Here is a 19,992-nt window from a genome sequence, read left to right as displayed (position 1 = left end):
CAAAAGAAAACAAAAAATGCACCACCACCTCTTAACTGGTTCAACTTCCTTTATTTCCCATCTGTCTGCGCTGCTCAACACAAGCTTTGACTGATTTCCCTTTTTAAATGACACGAGAACCGGCTGAGGTCAAAGATACTGTAACTGGAAATGTGGGATCAGCAGAACGCATGTCTGAACCTTATTTGACATCCATGGCATCCTGAACTTCAAGTGAAAGGGGAAAAAGAATCACATATAGCACACACAAAAAACACATTCGAGTTTGACACAGATTTGGCTGTAAGGTAATAAGAATCCACCCTCTCACCTTTACTATTTAAGAATTATTTTAGGGTCTTACAGATTATTCAACACCCTTTAGTTCTTAGGCTGAAACTGAAGATTTCACAGTCCTTGAGTTTGAAGTTTTTTTGTCCTTTTTCTTTCCCAGGAAGAGCAGATGGATGTGACTCTGATAGTAAATGCCTACTCACTTCCTCTTATCTTTGATGTTTTCATCTGTCTGCTTGCCTGTTTTCCTGTTCTAGACTGCTGATTGGTGGCAAATTTTGGGAAAGACACAGATTTGTACTTCCTACTTCTAGGACAACGCTGTAGTCTATAACTGCAGATTGTTAATTTTGTTAAGTTCCACCAGACTTCCTCCCTCTTTACACCCAGTAAGCACAGCTGTAAATCCCTGTTGTGGCTCACTGTCAGGTCCTGAACGTCAGCCAGTTTCCTGCCATTGTTCTGACTGCTGGTCCTCTGACCTTTGTGACTCTTTGGTCAGACTTACCTCCATTAGTTGGTCGTTTGTTTGTCAAATCAAACTGAAAGAAAAAAATACAGAAAAAAAAATCCCAGGGTTTGCATTTTTTCTTCTCATTCTGAAAAGCAGATCAGGAATTGTGTCAGGTGACCAGGAAATCCGTCAAAACCACACTGTCCCACTGGGACTGTACTGGGAGAGAATCCCACCCTAAACTTCCTGTCAGGAAGAGAGAGAATTTCTCGCAATCTTTAGAGCTCTAACCTCAAACATCAGACATGTTTGAAGTGGCAGAGTATAGCACTCCACTGAGCAAAAATAACTAAGTTTTATTTATGGTTGGTGATTTAGGAAATGTCAAATAACCACGTGACTGAACACACACACACACACACACGTATGCCTTTAAATATATATTTTACATACATGTACATATACACAAGACTGACCTAAATGACAATAGGACAGCTGATTAGGAATGACTAACATAAACATGCATGAAACATCTTGATGTTTACTCTGGTTGAAAGTGAATTGTTCTGTTCCTAAGATCAGGGTGAAAGGAGAGTTAAGGGAATGCTTATATACCTTATGTACTTTATTACACTACAAGTACTACTGCTATTACTAGAAGGGGAGTAGTAGGAGGAGATGACCTCTGCTGGGAGGTTCCAGGAGGTGCCAGTTTCTGTTTTTTTTTTTGTTTTTTTTTCCTTCCTAGATCAGAGGAAAAGACATGACGCCACCACTCTCTCCACCTTCTAGCTGCTCTTTGCCTTAACGGATAACAAAGATTACTATTTTTCTCAGATTTAATCATTTTTGTTAGGTTTTGCCTTTAGTGTTTCTTGCTTCAAAACTTTAAATGAGTCAAGACAAGTGCTGGTGATAGAAGTAAAGTGCCTGCGAGGATCTAACCTGTGGTTTTCCTCTAACCTTTGCAACTATTTTGAGTTAGTCTTATGATATTGTATCTAATAGCAACAGGTTTTGGTCTTGGTAAACTGCTGGAATACTACTGTGGTCTTGATCTCTCTCTTGAAGTGTTTGGTCATTGTACACAGGGGATGTTGTTATCTGTGTGCCTGTAGCTGGTACAGGCGCTGAGCCTTTCGGTTCTGACTGTGTACGACAGAAAACAAGACACTTTTTTTTTTTTTTTTTTTTTTTAAAGTGGATGTCTCTTGAGTGGATCAGCTTTTCCTCCTGAATGTGACACTTTGAGCCATGATGCTGCTGCTGCTGCTGTTCTGCTGTCTGCCAAAGTCACTGCAGGGACAGGTAATAAACTCACAACTTATTTAGACTCAAACAACTGCACAACTGTTGAATTCTTGTGAATTCTTAAGGGTTTAAACACTTTAATCGTATCTTTTTTTGACGCAGAGATTAAAAAAATCATTTGTGTATAAGATAGTGAAAGTTTAATCATAGAGTAAATGACAATGTGTGGGTCATGTGGACTAAACTGGTGTGATTTTTCAAATGTTATTTTTGTTATTTATTTTGCTTAATTTAAAAAATAAACTATGACGTCCTAAAATTACTCCTGATAATTACTTTTAAGTGTAAGTTAAATGTCTTACTGAAAACACTTGATGCAGTCTGTGTAAAAAAACAGGATGCAATCAGGAAGCTCTTAAATTCTACTATATATACATACATTAACAACCCCAGCTTGACCACAGACACTAATTTGGCCTGATATTGTAGGTATAAAACATTGTCATTAATCTACAATAAAATTAAAGTAATATTTACGTACTGAAGTTTACAGGGTTGTTTATTGTAGATTACTGACACACAAAGACAGAACCCCTTGTATCAATCAAACTACTGTAAGTGAAGTTCATAAGTTCTTGAATGTTTACTTCATATAAATACCGACACCAGTCTGTCTCTGTACAGTATCTGTACACTGTATGTGCACTAATGTAAAACATGAAAAAGAGGAATTTATGTGTGGGAGGGAAGTAGTCCTGAGTGGAACCTGTGTGGAGACTCTTCATTAATCCACATTAAGTCAATTTAATTTTAACGAATGAATGAATGAATGAGAGCTTTTTTAAACAAACAAACAAACATACAATCTTATTCTTACCACATTTGACCCAAATCCAACATCTCAGGTGACCCACTTACCATCATGATTGTCTTGATTTTTGAGTGATTGCTTTGAAAATGAAATATTAAACATGGAACCTTAAAACCACGTGTCCACGTGGTGCAGATTGTCAAACAGTGTAAACAGTAGCAGCTATTTCTCAGAAGCAGATACAATTATTCTGATTTTAATTTTAAAACAGGATGTCTCTTTGCCTGTCTGTCAGTCAGTCTGTGTTGGCCTTCATTTTCACCTGTTCCCTCAGACTCCCCCTCCTGGTCGTTGTGATATTCCACAGAGGATAGACATCCACACCACCTGCACGTCTTGTGCAGCTATTAGCACCGCCAACTGTCCCCATGGTTTCAGCAAAGTGGCCACCACCAATTGCAGGTAAATATCAAACAACTTTCTATGTAGCTATTCGTGCTGCTCTTCCTGTATTTTACGACAGCAAAAAAAAAAAAAAAAAAGTTTAACTCGTGTATTTCGTTTCATGCAGTTACGAGGTGCTGATTGGCAGCAGACAGATGGCGCTGAGTGGATGTCAACACGTCTGTGTGAAACAGTTCATGCAGCCTCAGTGCTGCCCACAGCATTGGGGCCCACTGTGTCTCCGTAAGACATACACCCACGCACATACATTTAATTTGCGGATATGTTGAGTAACATAATAAAACATGGGGTAAGTACCCGTCACTGGCTTCAGCGGACAGACGTATAAATTAAGAAATAAGTAATAAGTAGCGAATGGGGTTTATTTTCAGTGAATGTTTAAGTGGTGACTCGTTTAAACGTTTTATTCTTACATTAAAAATGAAAACTAATAACAAAACTAGTTTTACCAGAAAAGTAAAGAGTTTAACTGAGCTAAAAACGACATACTCCGGGACGAATTCTCTACATTCCGAGCTAAACAAGGCAAAGGCCGCCATTTTTAAATGTATTTAAATATAGCGTTATCTGCAATAGTTAATAAATAAATATCGACGGAATGACCTCCAGCTGATATAAATAAAATGTGACTAAAGGTTGTCAGTCAAACACTTATTACCTAGTACCTATCACTATTCATTGATAAAGTAAGTATTGTGTCTTGTCTGTGTCTGCAGCCTGTCCGAGTTGGTCAGGAAACACATGTAACTTCCATGGAGTCTGCATGGATGGAGACGTTGGAAATGGAACCTGTGTCTGTGATGTAAGTGTAAAAATCATTCACTGAGTTCCAGGATTTTACACATGAGTGATGTGTTTGTATCAGTCGGTTACAATGGTTTCATTGATGTAACACATGACATCAATTTAGAGATGGGAGAGTTTTTATTGGTATTACTATTATTATTATGAGGTTCCATAAAGTATTTATAGTACAGTCTTTGTTAAAACCTAATCAAAACAATTTCTCTCTCAGGATGGTTTTTCTGGCTTTGCCTGTCAGGAATGCATGAATCCAAATGCTTTTGGAGAAAAGTGTGATAAAGGTACAAAGTTCTAGCCATTCGGACAGATAATTCTAACAAATACATATTTAAACACCTTCAAGTATAATATTATATCATTGTGTGTTCAACTGCAACTGAATTGTGTCTACTCTTGTCTGTGCAGAGTGTGACTGTGTACATGGAGTGTGTAACAAAGGTCCACAGGGTGATGGACAGTGTTGGTGTCAACCTCCATACAGTGGAACCAAATGTGACCAGGGTAAGATCTGCCACGACAGACAGTGAGTTCCGCTCCAAATTTATAATATTTGATGGGATGATACTGAACTCTGCTGCTTAATTGTGTTTTTGTGTGACGGGCAGTGAGTTCTCGATGCAGTGACTGCAAGGCCTACTCATATTGCAAAGGAGGGGCAGACAGTGCCACCTGTGAATGTCTTCCTGGGCACAGACAGATGGCATCGGGCCAATGTGCAAGTAATTGCTCTTCACACAGTTAGCATTATCAGTCAGTTTCATTTGAACGCTGTTGTAAAACAATTATTTTTAAGTTTGGTTGATAAATTCCACCTTTTTTACAGAGCACACCAAGACAAAGTTGGTTTAAATTTTGCATTTTCACTGAAGAATTCAATATTTATTTTACTCCATAATTTTATGTAGAGCCTGAATACATTTATATCTAACTTTAACATTTATATAACACCTAATTAACTAGTAGTTTGTTTTCCTTTCAGACACATGTTCTGCAAGAGATTGTGATGTCAATGCCCAGTGCTCCTCACAGGGGTCAAAGGTCAACTGTGCTTGTAAGCCTGGTTACGAGGGTGATGGCAGGATTTGCGTACCCAAAAACCCTTGCTCTCAGAACAATGGAGGTTGTCCAGTCAACTCCACCATCTGTGTCTTTAAAGGACCAAATAAGGTAAAGGACATCCTCTAGAGCAGTATTTCTCAAATAGTGGGGCTGCCCCCCCTGGAGGGGGCACAGTGAGGTGCTGGGGGAGAGAGGGGGCAGGAGGGGCTTCCAATGGAATATGGCACGCATATGGACATAAGTGTACCACTGCTGTAATGCTTGAATGATAACAAGCCTCCAGTCACTAGGTGGCAGCAACTCATACAGTGGGTTGTACAGATAAAAATATACATGTTATCAGGTTCTCAATAGTTTCAATTTGCGGGATGTGGGTCAGGCGGGCGAGCATGAAAACATTTCTTTCCCCAAGGGACATGCATGACAGCTCTAGAGGCAGAGAGGGGTTATTACAACATTAGAACAATTTTTGAAATGTGATTAATCTACTGTCCTCTGTCTGTCTGTCTGTCTGTCTGTCTGTCTTTCAGTCCAGCTGTAAGTGCATGTATGGCATGTCCCCTATAGGTGGCAACCCTGAGTCAGGCTGTGAGCTAGTTTCTGCTTGTTCTGCAGACACTTGTGATTCCACTGCTGTCTGTCAGACAGGACTGGATGGACAACCCAGGTCAGAGCAGCAACACATTTCTTTGTTATCTGCTATCTATTTTTATTTGTTGTAAGGTGTCCTTGGGGGACAGAAAGGTGCCTATGAAATAAAATGTATTATTATTATTATTATTATTATTATCATTAATATTGTCTAAACTTAAATGAGATATAGAGAAGGTCTGTTTCTTTTTACAAACCCCAGGCCTCAAGATCTACAACCTGAAAAGTACGTTTGTAAAAGAATAGGAAAGTTGTCCCTTTAGAGTAAAGATACAAATATGTCTGTACCTCCTGGAACTGAAATAATTCCATATTAAGTAATTCCTTTGCCAGGTCTATAAATCTGTAATTTATGACACATTTTTCCACCAAAAATATTTTTTTTCTGCTGGCCTTTCCCTATTGGTCTGTTAACTCTCAGATATCTCATTCATATTGCTGGGCTTTTGTAGAAATATTTAATCCCGTATCCTGCCCCTCTGTGTCTCAGGTGTGAGTGTGAAGCAGTTCAGATTGGTGATGGTCGACGTTGCTATGGTAACCTGATGGAGCGCATCCTAGATCTTGGCAGAAGCAAAACGTTGAGAGAGAATCTAACTCAAGCTGTTGATCTGTTTGGTAAAAAAAATATATTTGGCAATTTTTTAGAATTGGTTGTGTTATTTATTTATTTATACTACCTGTCTATGCCTTTCACCACTTTGTTGAGTATTTTGGTGAGATCTTACTACAAACAGCACCAGTACATCTTCACATGAATTTGGTTTTCATTAGTAAAACCTGATTACCAGAGATTTGTATGAGTTATATGATTTTATATCATTAAATATATTATAATAGACTTATTATAATAGACTCCCTAGAAGAAGAGTTTCATGAAACATACAATATTGACGTAAATCTAATTCATTCTGTTGAAACCCTTAACAAGTAAATACAGTATTTAAACATGATGAGCCTGAATTAGTCAGTATCCATATTTTTCCTCATACATACACTACAGAGCAACAACAGTCCTTTAGAGTCAACAACAACAAGAGATAAAGGGATTTCAGTACTCAAAGTTGATACAACAACTTAATATAATTGGGAGAAAAATCATTTTGTTTGTAAAAACTCAACATCTTTTGTTTATTTCTGATATTTAAAGCACTAATGCTTTTCATACCCAATTTCAGTTCAATAGAACTCACAGATACAAAAAAAAATAAATAAAAAAGGGAGTTTTAAAATCCTTTTAAACTCAGGTATAAATACTGTACTCATTCCTGCATTAACACCAACAACAATTAATGTAGTAACGTTGTGGTGATGATGTTTGTTTCTGGTTGTGACTTCTGACCTCTGTGTGTTTTTCTGTGTATTTCAGCCAGCAGTTGTCCACTGCTGAGTCATGGTGGACCCTTCACTCTTTTTCTTCCTGTGATGAGGACACCTCTAACTGTAAGTTTCTGTTTGTTTGTTTACAACAATAACTTTGGTATGTTTTAGTGTGTATGTTTTATGTTTTAGCCTGTTTTAGTGTCTGTCAATGTGCAGTCTGTAGGCCTCGTTCTTTCAGTTGGCAGAACATCAATCTTGATTTTGGGGGCACACCGTGGCTTAACTATCAGCTTCATAACCTGGGTTGTTGAGTTTAATCCTATGACTGTGTTGTGTTGAGCAAGCCCAAAAAAACCCTCACTCTGCCCGAGGGCACAGGAGAAGACATTCCAATGTTCTGTTTCATGGGTGGAGTTGATGACGGAGACAGTTTGATGTGTGAAGCACTATGTCAAATTTCAAATGTCTTTTTTTCCTGTTTTTTAAGCCTGTGGCTAATTGGGAGAAACATATCAAGAAATGTAGAGTTTAAAACTTAAGCTGTCATTGCAGGGCGTTGATGAAGAGACGGTGTGTAAAGGCCATCTGATACTGGGTCAGCACCTGTACAAGGACCTGGAGGGACGAGATGTTAACATGTATGGAGGAGCCAAGTGGAGGAGCAAGGGTGACAAGGTAAAGGGTGGTCTTCAAACCCTAGAGCCATCTTGTTGTATGGTTGGCTAGAGCCAATCACAGCTGTCATCAGGGGAGCGCTGGGTCACACCCTAGACAGTTTATCGTAGATTTAGATAACCGTTCACACTCCCAATCACAACTATTGCCAATTTAGACTAGACTTATTAACATGATGTAATGTTTTTGGACTGTTGGTTAAAACGGTGGTTAGTGAGTTGATTTGCTGTCAACCACTTTCCCACTGTGTGACCACCAGTAAAATATATTAGTTAAAGAAAAACATTAACATTATTAATAACAACAGTTATTATTGTCCTTGAAACAAGACTTTATTGATCCCTCTTTCCAATAAACCCGTTAAAATCACACACCCGAAAATTGTATTTCAAAGTGACTGTGGCTTTTAAATATAATTTCACACTCCCCAAAATGTAATTTATTACCACCTACAAATATTATTTCAACATTTTATCTCGAAACATAGGGATAAACCCTTTTCTCTTTTTCACCAGTACCACTCAAAAACACACAACACATATTGCTTTAAATTCAATTAAATTAATTGAATACATGGATTTAATTATTAATAATAACCACATAAATTAATCATTATGTTTATTTGTTATATCTTAAATCTTCCCCAAAATCTTCCCTTTATCATTACCACCACCAAAATATTATAAGGAGAATTCTCACTAAATGTTTTAATGTAACCAAATAAGGTAATTTAATATTTCACCATTATCTGTCATTGGGTTGGAGTGGTGCAGTCTGGTGTAGAAATCAATGCTATGCAGACTACTGCAGTGGCCATTCCTGATAAAGGGATCAAATTAAACCTGGAATATTAATCCTGCTACATGTAATCCCAGTGCGATCACTGCAGCATCATTCGTAAGTCTCCTTCTCCAGGGTCACGTTGACCTTCGCAGGTAAAATCTTCAGCAAAGGGTGATTCTCAGTGTAAATGTATGGGAACAATGTGTCAGTGAAAGTGTGTTTGAAGGTGTGTATGACTTTGTTAGTGCTGAGGTCTAAAAATGACAGCTTTTGTTGGTCAAAGTCCAGATGAACTCTGACCCTCTGCAGCGTCTTCAGTAGAACTTCCTCATCAGAGCCTGAAGTGGAGAATGCTGACAGTTTCCCGTTGGAAAACAAAAGTCTCCATAACCCAGGCTGAATGCGTTCGTTGATCTGGATGTACTCTCCTAACACACCGAGCTCCCAGTCTTTGTTGTCTCCAACCTCAACATCCCAACTGTGAGAGCCAGAGCTGAATCCTTGAGAGCCCAGAATGCAGCAGGAGAATTTTGTTCTTTCTGGGTTTCTTGGTAGTGGTTGACGTCTTCCTGATCTCACACCGGACAAATCCTCAGACACAATGAGCTCCGGGTCTGCAGTGTTTGGATCCAAAATAACAGGAATGTAGGAGACCATCTCCTTCATCTTAAGCCAGATATTAAAGGTCAGGTTTCCCAGGTGTTTAGGAACGTCTATTAGAGTTCCTGAGACCAGCTCTGGGTCGTCCTTCAGGTCTCGCTGCGTGACTCTTTTCACTGTAGCTTTGTAATTAAGTAGTAAAGCGGCATCTCCAGCCTCTAACTCGTTCTCTGTGGCTGTAATTGTTTGTGAAAGCGCTGCAATCTGTTTGTTCAGAGCCTCAATTTTCTCATTAATCATCTGACTCTTCTGCTCCCCCTCCTCCCTCACAGCAGCCAGCCTAGCTTGTTCTTCCTTCTTTAGGAACTGCTGAATTTTCTGAAATTGCTCTTTGATCACCTTCTCCGTGTGTCGGGCCTGGACCTTCACATGTTTCGCCAATTGAGCGCAGTTTTCTTTCAGTTCTTTATAAAAGACGAGCTTCCCTTGCAAAGGTTTTAGGAATTTCTGCAGCTCTTCTCTTTGCTCATTGGCAGCTTCATCGATGGGTCTGAACCTGTGGTTGGTGTGTCTCCTTGAGTCTCTGCAAATGAGACACACTGCCTCCTTGTGGTCAAGACAGAAGAGTCTGAGTTTCTCAGAGTGCAGGGAGCAGAGAACTTCAGACCCAGTGGAACTTCTCTGTTCTTTGTCCTGAAGAGCAGCCTCACATAGGTTCTTTAAGGCCAGGTTACGAGGTGGGTTGTTGTTCGGTGATTTGGTTTTGCAGCACGGACACTCAAACACACTCTTACCCTTCCACCAGTTACTGAGACAGACTCTACAAAAGCTGTGGCTGCATAACAGGACAACTGGATCATTGAAGATGTCGTGGCAGACAGGACAAGATAAATTCTCATCTGATACGGAAAACATTTTCTGCCCTGAAAGAACAGAAAACAAACGATGAGTCCAGAAGGCTGAGAGAGAACTTACTTTCACTTTAGGTGGTGGATCCTCACTGCAGCATGTGGAGATTCCAGCTAGTTGAATTACTCACAAGTTTTTACAGTATCCAGGTGTTTCTCTTCCTGCAGCAGCTCTTTGAACCAATTTCCTTATTTTCAATACACAGTAGATCTTTCTGTGTCTTCCAGTTTGAAAGGAAAATGACTTCTGTTTCCTGCTTATCAGAGTACAGGCGGAGAGTGGGTGGAGCAATGCTGTCATGCTTGTAAGAACTGCTCGTTATCAGAAGTCACAGGGTTTGTCAAATTAAAGAGACAGTAAGTCACAAAAATACTTTTTTTTTCAGCAGAATCAAAACAAGTAAATAAAATGAGTAACTTCAATAAATAGCTTGGAACAAAAAGATGAGATGAGAATAGAAAAACAGTTTTATTTTCAACAGCAACCATAAGTCAAAGGTCACTGCACATACCAGCAGTAAACATGTTGAGTGACCTTGTCTGCAGTCAGAAAACCAGTTTAAATGACCAGACCTTTTCTCCTCTGTTGTAGAAATTCATACTGATGGACAACCCCAGCAGACTGCACACTGTTCTTCAGGCTGACCTGCCAGCTGCCAATGGGATCATCCACATCATAGACCAACCAATCACAAACACATCTCCCCGTGATGAACAGGTGAGTGAAAAGGTGTCAAAAAGTAAAAACATTTGCAAACATTGCATAGCAGTGGTTAAACTTCGTCTTCAGAAACACCACTAATGTGGTTTCTGTACTTTCTCTCTTTCTCTCGCCTGCAGTTTGCTGATAAGACTATTGGAGAGATTCTCACCAAGGACGGAAAATATAACCGCTTTCTGTCTCTGGTTGATGTGAGCAATGGGTTACGTTGGTAACATCTTATATGTTCATGAAATATACCTCTGAAGTAATCACATGACACTGGTCTTAAGTTATAAGTTAATGATTCAACAACAGGCTGCCATATGAACATTTTAATGTGATCACATCACATAGACAGCTTCAGATTGATTATGATTGATTACAGTTGTTCCTGATTAATTGAGACAACACAGTGACCACAAAAAACTGTCAGTCTGTTTGACTGACTGACGCAACTGCCGAAGTGCTTGCTGCCCTGCAGTGGTGTGTCTGACGGAAGCCTGGCATCTGACCTGAAGTTCAAGTCTCTGCAAAAGCATGTCATTGATATGGTATTTTTAACTCAAGGTGCTTTGGTAAAGATAAGTCGATGGACTTAGGAAATACAGTGCATGTCATTCTCTCTCTCTATATATATATATACATATAACCATGTACTGTGTGTGTATATACATATATATGCACATATAGAGAATCCAAACTAACCTTTATCGAATGACCATGATGAAATTAATATCACCACTATGACCTACATATGTTTTTGTAGAACTGCGGGTCTCCCCCTCCTCTGCGAGGTCCAGGACCCCTGACAGTGTTTGTTCCGACCAATGAAGCTGTGGACAGAGCCAGAGACGGCAGCATCCTCTACATGATAAATGATGTGAGGGGTTAATGTATATGTAAATATAAATGTAGGGGTGTAGTTCTTAGGATTAGATGTTGGTGTCTTACACTTCATCAGCAACTGAATAACGTAAACTGGTAGCTGGTTGTTGCTCATTTTAGTGTCAATTGCTAGTCTTTTCAGAGCAGCTAGCACGCAGCATTAGTCCTTTTATTAAAATGTATTCATATAACCTGCAGTCTATGCAGGTTTTTGATACTCTGCTCTTTTTTTAAGGCCAAACATAAACTTCAGGAACTGCTCAGACATCATGTTTTCTCAACAGCTGTGGTAAGATGTTCTCGACACCGTACACTGTACATGGTACACTGTAAACCAAAACTTGCTGCTAAACAATGCTGTGTGTGTGTTAAAACTATTTAAATCTTGAAGTTTTTGTCTTACATACCAGATAACTAATAAGCAGAGTTTTAACCAACATACATTAGGTCAACCTGTTGTTGTCCCTGTCTTTAGCTGTCAGTGGATGACTTGGCTACACTCCCTAAGATTGTGACAATGGCCAATCAGGTTGTCACAATTACTGTGTCTGAGGATGTAAGTTCTTATAATTGTCTTGCAGTATTTTCTTTTGGTTGGAGAAGATCCTCAAAGATGAGTAAGGAACTTTCAATAATCACCAACTGCCTTTCCTTTTCCTTCAGGGACAGATTCTGCTGGGGGAGAAAGGCATTAATTTAGTGACAACCAACATTGTTGCATTCAATGGAATCATCCACATGATTGATGGGCTGCTGTTCCCACCATCCATTCTCCCCATTTTGCCTCATCGATGTGACATTGTCGAAAGCAAGATCATTGTGGTTAGTTGTGGTAAATAGTATCAGCGGAAACACAGAAAAAAAACTAAAATAATTAGAAGAACCCTGTTGTCTCTGTCCTTTTGTGATTGGAGATAAAATGTTAATGTTTGTGTGTGTTTTAGGGTCCATGTGTTCCTTGCAGTTATCTTTATGAAACAGATTGTCCCGAGGGCAGCATCGAACTGGTAAAGTCGTTTATCTTGAAATCTATATCACAGACTATAGAATATAAAGTAACTTTTGTACCGTGAGATAAACTTTCACTAAAGTTTTATGAAAGACAAAGCTGAAAGCAAAACAAAGTTGCAACACAAAGTTGTTGTTTTTTTATCCTGGTGAGTATTGCTCTGGAAGCCACCTTGTGTCATTGTGTCTCCACAGGAGAGTCACCTGGTTGGCTGTGATTACACTCTCACTCCAGATCAAACTCTAAATAATGGCTGTAGCAAATACTGCAAAACCACCAAACAGGTAGGTTGGAAAACTGAATAGTCCGCATAGTTTACTTACACAGGTGAACAGAAAGTGAGCGGAGCTTTGACACTACAGTACATCAGAGTCATTTGTTGGGAGGCTGTTACAGTCCAACAACAGTGCCAGATGTGCCTTTGAATAATTAAGTGCATGGACTAATAAGTCAAGGCACTGAAACTGTGTCTTTAATGCACGGTTGTCTTGCAGTTTTGTCCGTACAGCGTCACAGCATCAGTTTCACTTTAAGTACATTGTTTGTATGTATGTTTACATCTTTGGGTGTGTGTGTGTTTTCCACAGAGAGCAGAGTGCTGTAAAGGCTTCTATGGTCCAGACTGTAAACCTTGCATTGGAGGATTTCAGACTCCCTGCTACAACAAAGGAACAGTGAGCAACACTGAAGTCACCCTCAGGAGCCTTGAATCACAAGAGAGGTCGTTCATTTATTCATATCTTTTTCTTTCTCTTTTTGGCAGTGCCTCGATGGTATTCAAGGCAACGGCTCGTGCAGCTGTCAGCCAGGCTTCAAGGGTGTCGCATGCCACATCTGTTCAAACCCAGACAAGCATGGAGCGAAGTGTGACGAAGGTAAAACAGGAAGTGATTTCCTCTTCACAGACTGGACCTCAGGCCTGCAGAACACACTGCATTAGGGGATTGAACAGCTAGCGCTGCCACCTAAAGTTTTTTTTAATGCAAAGAATCAAGTATTTCGATTGATCATTATAATTACAATATATATTATAATATAATACAATATATATAAACAATTGTATCTAAACAAACCAGGTTAAAAAATAGTGACCTGATCATTTTAACAAAAAATATAATTTACGTCTGACTTATTATCATGATTAGTATTGTATATACTGTATGTCTTATCTCTCTTACAGATTGTCGCTGTGTACATGGTGAGTGCGACAACCGCCCAGCCTCTGGAGGTGTGTGTCGCAGAGGCTCTTGTTTAGAAGGTTTTACTGGAGAAAACTGTGACAAGACGGCAACACCCTGCAACTCTGACGGTCTGCAGCAACACTGTCACATCCATGCTTACTGTACACAGACGGGACTGAACACCATGTAAGAGAATTCTTTGCTTTAAATGCATCAAACTGTGAGCATTAGAACTAAACAATCAGATCAAATCAAAACATTTGATTTATTTGGTCAAATGATGCCATGCTTACTATTTTGGTGACTATTCTAGAGCCACAATTACACTCTAGCACATTGTTTTTTAACCTTGGAGTCACAGCCCTACACCACACACAATCTTAAACAAATGTATTCTTACACTTTCATGAATATAAATCGAGTTCAATTAGCATATAAAAATATCTGAGTTGGAGCATCTTGATTGACAGCTGTGATCACATGACTCTGAAATATCTGGGGTTGCAGAAAATTTGTGATGTGAAAATGGGGTCACCAGACAACAGAGGTTGGGAACCACTGCTGTAGAAATGGTTCCGTAGTGTACTGGTTAGCAGGCTTCTGTTAGAAGCCTGTTAACACAAGAATTTCCAAAAAGGTCAAATTATTATTACTATTATTATTAAAATATATTATTAAAATTTTTATTAAAATTATTATTAAAAATTATTAACAATTATTAGTAAAAATTGTCATTAAAAAATGTCACAGTGCTCCAGAGAAGTACATTTGCAGTATGTTTGTGCTAATGGTTGTTCATCACTTGTTCACTTTGTATAGCAGCTAAACATCATGTGTGCATTGAAACAGGTGTGTTTGCCGGGACGGATATGAGGGCGATGGACATTCTTGTTCACCTGTCAACCCTTGTTTGAAGAGCAACAGAGGAGGCTGTGACATCAATGTAAGAAGCTCTGCTTTTCCAGCACATACAGGATAACAGGGAGGAGAAACTGCTCTCCCTGGGCCCAGGGAAGGGGGGGAGGCGGCCAGGACTCTGACCTAATAAAAAATAAAAAAGTAGAGATCTGGGTGAGGCTGGGCCTATCTATGATCATGTCCTGGGCTCAGGCTAGCCTGTCAGCTGCTCTGGTTAAAACCATGGTGTTGTTTTCAATGTGAAGTTTAGAACACAAGGTAAAATTACATCCTTAACTCCCCTCCCCCATATCTCTTTCTCCAGGCAGAGTGTGTGTATGCTGGTCCAGGTAATGCATCGTGTGTGTGTATTGAGGGCTGGACAGGTGAAGGCACAGTGTGTGTCGAGATCAACAACTGTCAACTGCTGAGTCGGGGGGGCTGCAATCCTAACGCCAACTGTATTTACATTGGACCTGGTCAGGTGCGTCTTCATGAAGGTGAAAGGTCAAAGTTAAAGCTGTGATCAGCAGCGACTGGAATCCTGTTTTTTCTATTTATTTTTGTTGCTATGTTATATGTCTATTTATAAAAATGTCTATTGATGTGATATTAAAATGTCTATTAATACATAAAATAAATTGATAAAATTTGCCTAAATTAGATCGTGTCACTAAATGGTCTGATCTTATTGAACGTTTGATGAGTTAAACTTCACAGCAGTCGAACATGATCTCCTTCAAGACGAGATTTTAGAGATTTCCTCTGGTGTTATGATTTTGTCAAGTTAACACAAGATCATGTGTTTTTTTATTTTTGTGTGTCTGTGTCAACTACAGAGCGAGTGTGTCTGTAAAACCGGTTACACAGGAAATGGAGTTGTGTGCGATCAGTTCAACCCCTGCCTTGAAAACAACGGCGGCTGCAACTCTGCAGCCACCTGTACCAACTACGCACCAGGGGAGGTTGGTCACCACTGACTATACATACAGAAGACTGTCCTTTTAACCTGTACCAAAGAGTGAACTCATATACATGTACTGTACCAAAGAGTGAACTCATATACATATATATGAGTATAATGTTGTCATCTTGAGATTGATTAACATACTGTTTAACTGTGACTGTGGATAACTGTCAACATCTGTCTGTGTAACTGCAGAGAGACTGCTCCTGTATGAAAGGCTATGAAGGAAACGGCACCGTGTGTTTGCCAGTTAACCCTTGTTGGATAAACAAATGCCATGACCTGGTACATTCACACACACACACACACGTTCACAAAATAAAATAATGTAATTCATTATAAAAACCAAATAGCACTCAAACTTTGAGCTTCTCAAAATCTAAGACCTTCTTTCTGTGAAGTATGGTTTAGAGACAGTGGCTCTGTCCAATAGACAGGAGGTTGAGGTGTAGGTGGAGAAGATGAAGATGCTGAGGTCTTCACTCAAGGTCACCAGAGGGACAGTTAAGGGGGAGCAGTTTGGGGATAAAGTTAGAGAGGTCGGGTTTAGACATTGAATATGTTGGACAAAGGATGATGACAAGAAGATAGTTGGTGTGAAAGTTGAGGAAACGTGATAGGGAGAGATGGAAGAAGATGATCCACTGTGGTGACCCTGAAGGGAACAGCTTAAAGATTATTTGATTCATATTCATATTTTTACTTTTTAAATCAGTTGTCAACAAATTTATACAAACATTTTCCATTGATCTAACTTCACAGGCTTAAAACTGTGAGATAAATGTATTTAGTAAATTTGAGCTATATATCTCTATATATCTATATCTATATATCTATATATATATCTATATCTATATATCTATATATATATATATAAATGACTTGACTATAGGACTTTTCTCATAATCACTTTCTGCTGTGCACTATGTCAGGCCAAGTGTGAGCCGACAGGCTGCGTTTGTCCCAGTGGATTCGGAGGAAATGGGACCATCTGCTATGGATCATTAGTCAGGGTAAGCTCTTAGTGTCTGAGACAAAGTACATTTAACTGAATGAAGCTACTGTGATACAGTTTGTTGGTGTTTGTGTGTTTTCAGAGCAGAGTCTGAGTTGACACTATTAATTCAGGTTTGTGTGACGTGTGTTTACAGGAGCTGGAAGCTGATGATATTCTGTCCAGTTTTTACGGACTGAAACAAGTAATTATGAAAATCATCTATCAGATGTTTTTGATCAGGCACTTGAGCAGAACGATTGTAGTTTTAACTGTGGAATTAACCCCGTCTGTGTGTCTTTTTAGAAGTTTTTTGAGAATCTGAGTGGGAACGTGACGATGGTGGTTCCATCAAATACTGCTATGAGAGCTGTATCAAACCAGCTCTCTTTTTGGAAAACTCGACATCATCTACCTCATTTTTTGAGGTCAGTCAACACACACACACAGACATTTTAGTTTTCGTTTGTGAGCACTTCACATAGACATAATACAGTATATCACCTATACAATATCCTAACTCTATTATAAATATAATCAAATATAAGTAGCCACAAAAAACAAATTACAGAAAGGTATAATTAAAATGTGGGATGTGTTACAGTAGTGGTCAAATTGGTGCAGGAATTGGTGCAGGAAATCCCTGCTAATGTATGTTCTAGAATCATTTAGAATAGTTTGGTTCCCTAGGTTGTTTAGTGAGAGCACCTAATATATTTTGAAACACATCAGAAAACTGCAGATTTGTTTTTATTGCCATGTTTTGTGTATTAGTGTGTCAACTCTACTTGGTTTGGCCTGTAGATATGGACTTTGCCCATGTATGGAGATCTGAGTGAAATACAATTAGCAGAAGTTTTTCTGTAAAGCTCAAAAACTAAAAAAAAAAATTCCTCCACACATACATGTGTATTATTAATCTTAATATTTAATTCTTTTATTCATAGTATTTTCATTAGGTAAAAGTCGACCGCAGCATAATAGTGACAAGGACCTTCAGGAAATTGTGATTCCGGAGTCTTTTTCTTATTCAAATGTTTTCTTTGATTCAGGGCTCACATCCTGCCTGGGCTCTACACTATAGAGGATCTGCGCAGACTGGTGGGCAGCAAAGTGCCCACCCTTAACCCACCAACCTACTGGGAAGTTAGGAACAGCAATGGAGTAAGGAACTCTCACAAACAGTGAATGATACTAATGCAATTAAATGCAGTTTAAAAAAATACATGTTTTAGTAAGTTAATGATAATAACGAAATTGATTAAAGATTTTGATCAAATTAATCACAGGTTTGCTGTGGATTTATCATGAAAAATTATGATTATCATGATTAATATTGAGTAATCACACCCCAGTTTTTATTTGTAACTAATCATAGGATAGAATTATTAGTAATAAAAAAGTGTCAACAAAAATATACAGGAGAAAAACATCCTCAAATCCTACCATAAATGTTACGATTATGTACAATTTGTTTTCTTTTATCATTTTATCACTACAGTCCCTCACAATCCATTCAATGATTGTGTCAGTCAGTCTGTCTTGCACTCAGTGAGGCTGGAAGTTGAAGCCTCTGCGAGTTGAAATGGTATTTTAGGCTCATGTGTATCAACTATGTATTAAAGCAGCATTAAGTGAAGGGATGATGAATGGATGACTCTTCACAAAGGAATTGACGCCATGAATGCCTTCATTTGGGCTAACCTAATAATAATAATAATAATAATAATATAATGTGGAGTGAAATGTTGCCAGCACTCACTCTGTCTTGTTATCGTCACAGTAATGCAAATGGGGCTGCCATGATGCACAGGTTTAGACATGCTCGCAGACATTTTTGAACCTCAAGTGCTGATGATTCAATGTTTGACGTACACAGACTGGTTTCCCTCAGTATGTGTTTGTACTCATCTTAAACATATATGTTAAATACAGCACATATATTTGTTTTGTTTCAGAGTATCTATGTTGGAGAAGCTCCAGTGTATAAGGAGCGCCCTGCGACTAACGGCTACTTTTACATGACAAGCGAGGTAATGGACGTCCTCCTAATACTAGCCAGTAAATATAAATATATACATACATATGTACATATATATTTATTTTATACATATATTGGTACATGTCTTGGTGCAGAAAAAACATCTATATCTTTGTTTGACTATGGTCAGGTTTTGATACCGCCTGTGTCAGACCTCCCTCCTGAGCCTCCCACCCTGATGGCCCTCCTCAACTCCTCCAACTTTACTCTCTTCAGACAATATGCTCTGGTAGGAGTATGTGTCTGTGTGGAATACATTGTTCTGTTTTACATTGATGTAATTCAGAGTGATTACATTTTTGCATTTGTTTACACAGATGTACAACTTGTCAGAGAACTTGGGCACAAAGGATTATACACTGTTGATACCAACAGAGAACGCCATCAGGGAGCACCTCAGTGACACCGGCTCCTCCATCCTGGTAGGTGAAGGGTGTATTAGTAGTTTCGTCCCAACTGTAAATGTACTCCATTTAGCTTTGATTAAAACACAAGTATAACTGCAGTATAACTGCTGAAAGCCTCTGGGGTCTACGGTTGGATGTAGGAGATGCATATCTCAGAGTTTAGTAATAAATCGCACAACAACTTCCTCAACCCTGTTGATTGGCCTAAATGAGAACTTTTTATTTCAAAGATTGTGAGTTTGTAGTTCATTGGCTGAAAAACATAACAAACTACAGCTTTTAGCTTGAGGGGTACAAGTCCTTTCTCCTTTGTTTCCAGGCCTTTTAAACTCCCACTCATATCTATGTTAATTAAACCACTTTACAATATTTAATAAATGTATTGTATTTCTGCACGGCCCCAGGAACCTGATGTGTTGAACTACCATGTAATTCCCAAAGAGCTGCTCTTTCCTGAGCACCTGTCAGATGGCACACTAAAAAGCACTCTGCTTGGCCAAGAGTATCAGGTCCACTTCCATTTCAACGACAAGAACCAGGTACCAAGTCTCCTCTTGTGCATGTTTATGATAAATGTGTTGTTGTTATAATGAGTTTTATAATATAACCCTTCACTGAGGTTTACTCTTTTTTAAATACATGCACGTTAAAAGTGTGACCAAGTTCATTATTCTAGAGAACTGACACAATGAAAAGAACAAAGTCCGTTCAAAGCGGATGATTAAAAAACAGACCTTGTGATCTGACTGAAAAACAAAGGCTTTTGATTTTTAGCTCAACCTTCAGCTACACACTTTGTCCAGTACAAGGCATCATTCTTGACAAATTGCCAACTTATCTTAGTAATACAT

At 38.9% G+C, this 19,992-nt stretch overlaps 2 protein-coding genes across 2 annotated transcripts in view; one reads left to right on the top strand and one right to left on the bottom strand.

Annotated features, from left to right (window-relative positions):
• The first annotated feature begins 148 nt into the window (after positions 1-148).
• The window catches only part of stab1 (stabilin 1), a 41,201-nt gene continuing 21,357 nt past the window's right edge, over positions 149-19,992 (top strand). The window contains 35 exon segments of the mRNA XM_025060423.1: positions 149-2,035; positions 3,124-3,251; positions 3,361-3,476; positions 3,971-4,056; positions 4,270-4,339; positions 4,464-4,559; positions 4,664-4,777; positions 5,038-5,225; positions 5,648-5,784; positions 6,259-6,386; positions 7,138-7,211; positions 7,644-7,766; positions 10,650-10,775; positions 10,898-10,969; positions 11,527-11,640; positions 11,881-11,934; positions 12,121-12,201; positions 12,309-12,467; positions 12,590-12,652; positions 12,849-12,938; positions 13,242-13,328; positions 13,418-13,529; positions 13,835-14,021; positions 14,685-14,778; positions 15,058-15,216; positions 15,572-15,697; positions 15,895-15,984; positions 16,632-16,712; positions 16,851-16,898; positions 17,000-17,121; positions 17,746-17,857; positions 18,652-18,726; positions 18,865-18,963; positions 19,052-19,156; positions 19,546-19,680. Of these exon segments, the coding sequence (XP_024916191.1) occupies positions 1,982-2,035; positions 3,124-3,251; positions 3,361-3,476; positions 3,971-4,056; positions 4,270-4,339; positions 4,464-4,559; positions 4,664-4,777; positions 5,038-5,225; positions 5,648-5,784; positions 6,259-6,386; positions 7,138-7,211; positions 7,644-7,766; positions 10,650-10,775; positions 10,898-10,969; positions 11,527-11,640; positions 11,881-11,934; positions 12,121-12,201; positions 12,309-12,467; positions 12,590-12,652; positions 12,849-12,938; positions 13,242-13,328; positions 13,418-13,529; positions 13,835-14,021; positions 14,685-14,778; positions 15,058-15,216; positions 15,572-15,697; positions 15,895-15,984; positions 16,632-16,712; positions 16,851-16,898; positions 17,000-17,121; positions 17,746-17,857; positions 18,652-18,726; positions 18,865-18,963; positions 19,052-19,156; positions 19,546-19,680 (3,705 nt within the window). The 5' untranslated portion in view covers positions 149-1,981.
• Positions 8,323-10,343, bottom strand: LOC103386433 (tripartite motif-containing protein 35-like). Its single transcript, XM_008320690.3, has 2 exons — positions 10,189-10,343; positions 8,323-10,072 (listed from the first exon to the last, which is right to left on the bottom strand). Exon 2 carries the CDS (start codon positions 10,062-10,064, stop codon positions 8,658-8,660), a length of 1,407 nt encoding a protein of 468 aa, XP_008318912.1. The 5' UTR covers positions 10,065-10,072; positions 10,189-10,343; the 3' UTR covers positions 8,323-8,657.

The sequence above is a fragment of the Cynoglossus semilaevis genome, chromosome 11 (genome assembly GCF_000523025.1).
Source record: "Cynoglossus semilaevis isolate Cse_v1.0 chromosome 11, Cse_v1.0, whole genome shotgun sequence".
NCBI classification, from domain to species: domain Eukaryota; kingdom Metazoa; phylum Chordata; class Actinopteri; order Pleuronectiformes; family Cynoglossidae; genus Cynoglossus; species Cynoglossus semilaevis.
Note: the sequence above shows the minus strand (reverse complement) of the source record. Positions and strands in the feature narration are given on the sequence as shown.